General features: G+C 34.0%; 1 protein-coding gene across 1 annotated transcript; it reads right to left on the bottom strand.

Annotated features, from left to right (window-relative positions):
* Window positions 1–4,972, bottom strand: LOTGIDRAFT_160948 (hypothetical protein; the record flags this gene model as incomplete). The annotated part of the gene is made up of 4 exons (XM_009056208.1): window positions 1–118; window positions 498–725; window positions 1,641–1,870; window positions 4,901–4,972. The coding sequence occupies 4 exons, from the start codon at window positions 4,970–4,972 to the stop codon at window positions 1–3; spliced, it is 648 nt and encodes a 215-aa protein (XP_009054456.1).
* Between the last annotated feature and the right edge of the window lie 3,685 nt (window positions 4,973–8,657).

Raw genomic sequence — 8,657 nt, 5'->3', positions numbered from 1 at the left:
TTATTCTCTTGCCATTACATCTGATGACGACAGGTGTATACTGTGTTGAAACATTATATGCCCAACCTTATTAAAGAAGTGTGTTATATTCCATAATATTGTCTTGTGTTTTGTTACACTGTAATAATCATTATAAGTTGAAGTTTTATTTATCATTAGAAATGTTTTATTATCAACAAAAAACAACATGACTGGCTTTTTATATTTTTTGCCGATATCACCGACTTTCAATTCGGAATCAATTAGTAGCATGGTTTGACTTTCAATGACCGTTAATTGATTGTCGGCGACAATCCGAACATCACTAGTTAGACAACATGGTGACTACTGATATAAGTCATCAGATTCAAACTTGACTTTCATTTAATTATTATTACCATGTATATACATATTAATACCATGTATGATAATATTCAGATAATAAACAATGTGAATATAGAGATAATACAATCATAATTTGAGGAATGAGATATAAAGGAATAAAGACAAAAACTTACTTGTTCCACTTGTAGTTCTTTAAAGTGTTTTTCCTCTGTTCAAAATCAGGGAAACACCACCATTCTGGACTTAAATGACAAACATCTACTGGAATCTTACTGAATGGATAAACATGACCACTTAAAAAATGTACTAATGGTGCAGCATATAACCATGTACAAACACAAATGCGATCTTTAACATCAGGTTGTTGTTTAATAAAATTCAAAATCTGCTCACAAACATACCTATAAATAATCCAAATAATGTATGACCTGTATTAGCATAAACATAATAAACAATGGCTTGTCCAGAATGGTAACATAACTCGAAGACAGCAGCTAAGAAATCACAACTTAAAAACTTGCTTTGGCTTTTGCATTCTACCCAAGTTGTTTAGAACAAGCTGATTTTAACATTATTGTAGCAAGTGTTTGTATCAGTTTTTCACTGAAAATAGATACCAATAGCTGAAATAAAGATTTATCACCTGAGCAAGAAAATATTTAGACCACTACATTTGCTTTGAGATAGATTGCCAGGCAAGGTAACATACGCCCACTGGCAGCTGTCAGAAATGATAAAACAGTCTTTAGTGACTTAAGTATGATTTGTCTCATGTCAAAGAAATTTTAATAGTTTGAATTCAATGATATATATATTTACTGACAGTTATTTATGCTGAGAAATTCCACCAAATTTTTAAAAACAATATCAATAACCCAAAATACCTCAAATTATCTCATCAATATATATGATCACACCATGTTTCATTAAAATCAATTGAAAACTGTAGTCTCTAATGTGTTCACAAACAAATTTTGACGCGTTTTTCCTAAGTCAAGGGCAATAGCTCAAAGGCCATTCATAGAAATATCATCAAATTCTAACTTGTCCAAGATCTCATAAATATAAATGATCACACCAAATTTCATTAAAATCAGTTGAAAACTGTAGTCTCTATTGTGTTCACAAACAAATTTTGACGGCCCAAAGGACCGACGGACCAAAGGACCGACAGACAGGGGCGACGGCAATAAAAACAACAAATGTAACTACCAAAATCATTGATGTGCTTTTGACAATAACTTAGAAATCAGTTAGCGAAATAGTCATTAGTTTGTCTGTGTTTCAACTATGAGATGTTATAAATAAAATCTTACTTTTTATCCAAATTTTCTACAATAAATTCAGAAGACAAACACTTTTTCTCTTCACAGTTAACTTGAACCAGTAAATTTTTATATACAATATCTTGATTTTCCAAGTTCAGCTTCATCTCAAATTGGTTAGCTAACATTATAACAAATATAGCTAACATCAATGATGTGTTGTTCTTCTCACAGGATAAAAGATGGTCAAGTATAGGTTGAATTACCAATTCAGACATTATCTGGAAAATAATATCAAAAATTCAACATAAAAACCTTCAAAAACATTGCATCTTTGTAGTCTTGCAAGCAATGAACAACATGTACATTAATTGCTGCACAGCCACAAAATAGTTTGGTAACTAGCTTATAAATATAGCTTGACAGGTAAGGTAATATACGCCCACTGGCAGCTTTGATTTAAATATAAATATATGGCAGTACAGAACAATTACCTGTATAGTCCAGGCAAAATTTGATATGACCTTGATCAAATTACAACAGAAAGTCTGTCAAATGTTTTATACCCAGAAATATATCCTCTATAACATATCAAAACTCAGTACAATGGAAACATATTGGCCAAACTTATCTAAATTTGGGTTCCTATTAAATCAAACTAAACTGCAATTGTAAAACAATACCATTTTAATGATAATAAACAACTGCTTTCCCGCAAACCCAATAGACATAATTTTGGTGTCAAAATATATGTTTTCAGGGTCAAGAAACTCATTTATGATGGTTTTTATTCCCTGTGGAGAGGTTATTATCGCAAAAATTAAATTATGTCAAAAAAAATATACAATTCTGTCAGAAGTCCTGTATAACTTTACCCAGTTTTACTTTTATCTAAATAATTATTTCACAAATCCTGGTATTGGTAAAGTTTGTTATTACTGGTTTCCAAAAGAAATATTAGTACTTATAATAAACAGTCAAACAACACCTCATACCACAAGTCCAACAACATCTTCACTAATCTTTTGTAATACTAATCCAATAACATCCCCTACTGCAAGTCTAATAATCTTTTGTAATACTAATCCAATAACACCCCCTACTACCAGCCAAATAACCTTTTTATAATACTAATCCAATAACACCCCCTACTACAAGTCCAATAATCTTTTGTCATGCTAATCGAATAACACCCCCTACTACCAATCCAATAATCGTTTGTAATACTAATCCAATAACATCGCCTACTACTAGTCCAATAATCTTTTGTGATACTAATCAAATAACATCGCCTACTACAAGTCCAATACCACCCCCTACTACCAGTCCAATAATCTTTTGTCATGCTAATCCAATAACATACCCTACAACAAGTCCAATAACACCCCCTTCTACCAGTCCAATAATCTTTTGTAATACTAATCCAATTACATCCCCTACTACAAGTCCAATTATACCCCCTACTACCAGTCCAAAAGTCTTTTGTAATACTAGTCCATCGCACCCCCTACTACCAGTTCTAAATCATCTCCTACTAAAAGTCGAACAACATCTATTACAAGTCCTACAACATCCCCTACTACTAGTCCTACTTTTCTTCTACTACCAGTCCTTAAAGATGAGTTCCCTTATTTTCATGTATGAAAATGCTAATACTTATATTCATGAACAGAAAGTAGTGGAAAAGTATCAGTTTGTCTCACATGTCCATAATTATTTCATAATTAGCTAAATTAGAAGGGATTTTACCTTTCCCTATGATGTAATCTTCGCGGTCCTTTGAGATGCGCGCGCCACACATAACCATTAGCGTGCTAGCATTTGAACGAGTAACATCGTTCATCATTCACTCTACAATTTTTTAAAAATTGTCGCCTCTTTTGTCTGTTTCTTACTAAACAGATAGGAATTTATTCCTACGGCAATTGTCTTACGTTGGTTTGTGATAACTTAAAGAAATAGAGCTCAGCTGTCAGCAATTATTAGCTTTTCTCGTCTTTATATCGAACGATGAACTCCGACAAAATGGCCGAATCTGTGGTCATCAATAGCTCCAAAGCGAAGCCTAAACATTCAAGTAGTGAGGTTGAAGATTTGAATTTCGCTGATATGATATTTGGCGAGGTAATAGCAAAGATACAACAAAGATAGCTTGCCAGGAAAGGTAATATACGCCCACTGGCAGCTTTGATTTTGAATAAAAATATTTAGCAGTAACAGTAACAATCACCATTATGAAATATTCAACCTTCAGTCATACACTTCTTTTGAACTCTTTAGGGCAATACTGAATAATATTGAGTATAAGTTATTGAAAACGTGTTCAATTTTTAGCTTGAGAAAACTCTAGAAGGCAAATATTCAATCTTCAGCGCGGGACTGAATAATTAAACTAAGTTTTTGTCAAAATCCAGCAAGAATCATGCCTTTCAGTGTTTAAGAGCTAAATTTGAAAGCGTTTTCAAGAACAAGGGCAATAACTCATACAAAATATTTTTGGATTTTTCTGATTTTCAATAGGCTTTATCCTTGGGTGATAACAAACACTCATGCCAAGTTTCGTGAAAATCTGTCAAGAATTGTACATTCAAGAGTGTTTACAAGTTAAAACTTGAACGCGATTTCAAGAACAAGGGCAATAACTCATACTAAATATTTTTCGATTCTTCTGATTTTCAATAGGGTTCATCAAACTTGGATGATTACGAACACTCACACCAAGTTTCGTCAAAATCCGTCAAGAATTGTGCCTTCTGAAGTGTTTACGAGCTAAAAATTGTACGGGTTTTCAAGAACAAGGGCAATAACTCATATTCAATATTTTTCGATTCTTCTGATTTTCAATAGGGTTCATCCTTGGGTGATTACGAACACTCATGCCAAGTTTTGTCAAAATCCGTCAAGAATTGTGTCTTGTAGAGTGTTTACGAGCAATTCCATCAAGAAACCAGCTCTCTATCGTGTCCACAAACAATTCAAGACCTAGGGCAATAACTCATAGTAAATATTTTTCGACATTAATGTGTGGGCTTAAACAAATTATATCCTTTATCGTGCAATCAATCCAAATTTAACGCGTTTTTACTAAGTCTGTTCATCCGATTATTACCAATTTCAAACTTGAATGAGATCTTATCAATATAATCATGCATACCAAGTTTCATCAAGATCAAATAAAAACTGTAGCCTCTATCGTTCATACAAAAATGTGGACGGACGGACTGGGCGACGGCAGCAATATACGTCCACATTTCCATGTGGGCGTATAATAAAGAAATATAGGTAGGGGTAAGTAAGATAATACAACAAACCTGAATAAAATCACTTTCTGCATGATATTCTGCAGTACCATTACTTTGATGTCTGATGCAATGTAAAGCCATTTCCACCTGCTCCTTTAACTCCAAAATTTCAGTTACATTTTTTTTTGTATGTGGGCACAACATTGTTTGTACCAAGGGATTTAGAAAATGCTCTGCAGCTGTATTTAAATCTCTCAACAACATTAAATGCAAATCAGATTGTTTAAAAAATTCAGACAATCGTTTAAACATCGACTTTTCTTCTTTGTGATAACAAAATCCATCATACTGGTGCCATTCTCCTTTAAACAAAACAAAGCCAAGACAATTAATTTTGTGATAAATGGCTTTCAAGTACGGTTAAAGGGAAATTTTGTTACAACAAACATTTACATGGAAATGGCTTTCATCCATGTTGGAAGCTTAATTTCAGAAACGGCAAAATGAACTTTCATGAACTTTTTTTTAACTTGGTGCTATTTTAGGTACTGATAATTTTCTGCGCAACTAGAAATAGATAGAGAGCTGGATTCTTGATAGATTTTGACGAAACTTGGTGTGAGTGTTTGTAATCACCCAAGGATGAACCCTATCGAAAATCAGACGAATCAAAAAATCTTTACTATGAGTTATTGCCCTTGTTCTTGAATTGTTTGTGGACACCATAGAGAGCTGGTTTCTTGATGGATTTTGACGAAACTTGGTATGAGTGTTTGTAATCACCCAAGGATGAACCATATTGAAAATCAGACGAATCAAAAAATCTTTACTATGAGTTATTGCCCTTGTTCTTGAATTGTTTGTGGACACCATAGAGAGCTGGTTTCTTGATGGATTTTGACGAAACTTGGTATGAGTGTTTGTAATCACCCAAGGATGAACCATATTGAAAATCAGACGAATCGAAAAATATTAATTATGAGTTATTGCCCTTGTTCTTGAATTGTTTGTGGACACCATAGAGAGCTGGTTTCTTGACGGATTTTGACGAAAATCGGTGTGAGTGTTTGTATTCACCCAAGGATGAACCCTATTGAAAATCAGACGAATCGAAAGATCTTTACTATGAGTTGTTGCCCTTGTTCTTGAATTGTTTGTGGACACGATACAGAGCTTGTTTCTTGATGGATTTTGACGAAACTTGGTGTGAGTGTTTGTAATCACCCAAGGATAAACCTTATATAGCCATCACCCCTGTCTGACTGTCCGTCCACAATGTCCACAATTGTTTGTGGACACGATAGAGAGCTGGTTTCTTGATGGATTTTGATGAGACTTGGTGTGAGTGTTTGTAATCACCCAAGGATGAACCCTATTGAAAATCAGACAAATCGAAAAATATTTACTATGAGTTATTGCCCTTGTTCTTGAATTGTAAGCTGTAAACATAACCCATGAAATATGAAAATTTCACTCTCAGCAACATTCATTTACTGATAACTCTTGTCAACCTCCCGGACAAATTAGCTGCCACTACAAATGTGGGCGTATTACAATGGCATCGCCATTTTTGCTATAGCAGATGATTTGTTTAATGTTAACACATTCCATGTGGGCATATGAAAACCAATACTGGAAGTAATATTTTGGCTGCCATTTTAATTTCCTGAAATATGTCAGATTTTATTCATTTATCTTATTTATCGGCTTCTCTGATTTCGATAATTTGGGTGTCAAATGAAACATAAAATTTTTTAACAAGTCAATATTTTAATTTCTCTTTTGCTTTTTTCACAATCTGGTTGAATTTTTTAAAAGTTTGCAGGTTGAAGGTTATTGACCTCGGCTATCAGTGAAAACTTTTTTTTAATCTAAGAGCGTTGCCTGGGCTAGTGTTTGAGAAAAAAACATGTCATGAACAGGTCTGTTGCTCTATTGTATTCACAAATGTAAAGGAAAAATGCGTGTGTGAAAGTTTTTTTAACCTTTTGGTACTCGAATTTTTAGCAATTTAGATAAAGTTATTTATAGAAATAAACAGACATTGCCGGTCAATTTATGTCATTAAGTCTAAAGAAGGGATTTGGACTCTGACAAAATAATGGCAAAATGCCACATATTGGGATACTCCATCAAAAACTAAACAAATAATTCGCAAGGGGTTTTAGTTCACAAAGGGAATTCCCTGAGGTCAAGGATGATAATAGAACGACAGGTTGTTTGGACTGTTGCTCATCACACCGGTTAATTAATTAATTAATTTCAGGTCAAGAATGCAGATAATTGTTATTACTTTATATTTTAACAACATAAAAGGAAATAAACACAAGAATTTATGTATCTGATTAGTTTTCGCTGAAATTTCAATTGAGTAGAAAAATCTGTCCTCGTTAACATACGATTTTTTAGCTGTTATTATGTGAAGTCAACAATCTTGATCTTGTTAGAAAGCTTTTTCCAAAAGGAAACGAATAGTATTTATCTTTATAGAAAATTCCAAATAGTTTGGTCCCTGGAGATTTTTTTCAGTTTCTCTTTAATTTATGCATTTCCATGGATACCACCAAAACGAATAAACAAGATAGCTTGCCAGGCAAGGTAACATACGCCCAGCTTTCAGAAATGATAACAAAATCTTTAGTTGCTTAATAATGAATTATCAAATAATCTTAAAATCATCTATAAGTCAAGGCAAAAGTATGGAAGCCGGCTGCAGCCATATCTACTCTCGACTTCTCACCCACGAGAAACCGAGGAAACTATTACAAAATAGAAAAGAAGACGCATTTGTTTGATGCCCATCCCATTTCATAAACATATATATACAATTTTTATCAAAAATCGACTTAATGCTAGATTCTCATTCGATTACCGACTGACATGGGTACCGATTTTAAATACAAAATGCAAAATACTGTATGCATGGAGCAACATGCAACACACAACTCATTATTTTGAAGGAATATGTGTTACTTCTGATTATCATTCTTACAAAATAAATTTCGTATGTTTTTTTTTTGAATTTTTCATTAATACAATTAACAATTTGAAAAAAATGTGCACTGATAAAGATGAATGAAAAAAGGTGAGGAAAAAGGTGTGGAAAAAGGCGAGAAAGCGAGGAAAAAGGCGAGGAAAAAGGCAAGGAAAAAGGCAAGAAAGCGAGGTAAAAGGCGAGAGAGCGAGGAAAAGGGCGAGAAAGTGAGGAAAAGGGGAGAAAGCGAGGAAAAAGGCGAGAAAGCGAGGGAAACGGAGGAAAAGGCGAGGTAAAAGGCAGGTAAACATGGCGAGAAAGCGAGAGTAAAAAAGGCGAGACGAGAAAGCGAGAAAAAGGCGAGAAAGCGCAGAAAAAGGCGAGAAAGCGAAGAAAAAGGTGAGAAAGCGAGGAAAATGTTACTTGTTCCTTGTTTTTTGCCTTTTTCCTTGCTTTCTTGCCTTCTTCCTCGCCTTCTTTTAAACCTTGCTTTATCGCCTTTTTCTGCGCTTTGTCGTCTCTCGACTTCTCGCCCACGAGAGTGAAATATGGCCACAGCCGGCTTCCATCCAAAAACCTCAAACAGCTCATAGTGCATACCAAGTTCCATGAAGATCGGATAAAAACTGTTGTCTCTATCTCGCCTACAAGGACAATTTGACGCAATAACTCCGAAACCATTCACCCGATTATTACCAATTTAGAACTTGACTGAATTCTCATTAATATATACATGCTTATGTTGAAAATACCCAATTTTCATGACATGTTTGAAGGACTGTCAAAGCATTAAAATAATTTGAAGGACATAAAATCAATTTTAAACTGAAGGGTAGGACCTCAAATCTTCAT

The sequence above is a fragment of the Lottia gigantea genome (assembly GCF_000327385.1).
Source record: "Lottia gigantea unplaced genomic scaffold LOTGIsca_27, whole genome shotgun sequence".
Taxonomy (NCBI): Eukaryota; Metazoa; Mollusca; class Gastropoda; family Lottiidae; genus Lottia; species Lottia gigantea.
This window is presented reverse-complemented; position numbering and strand designations above follow the sequence as displayed.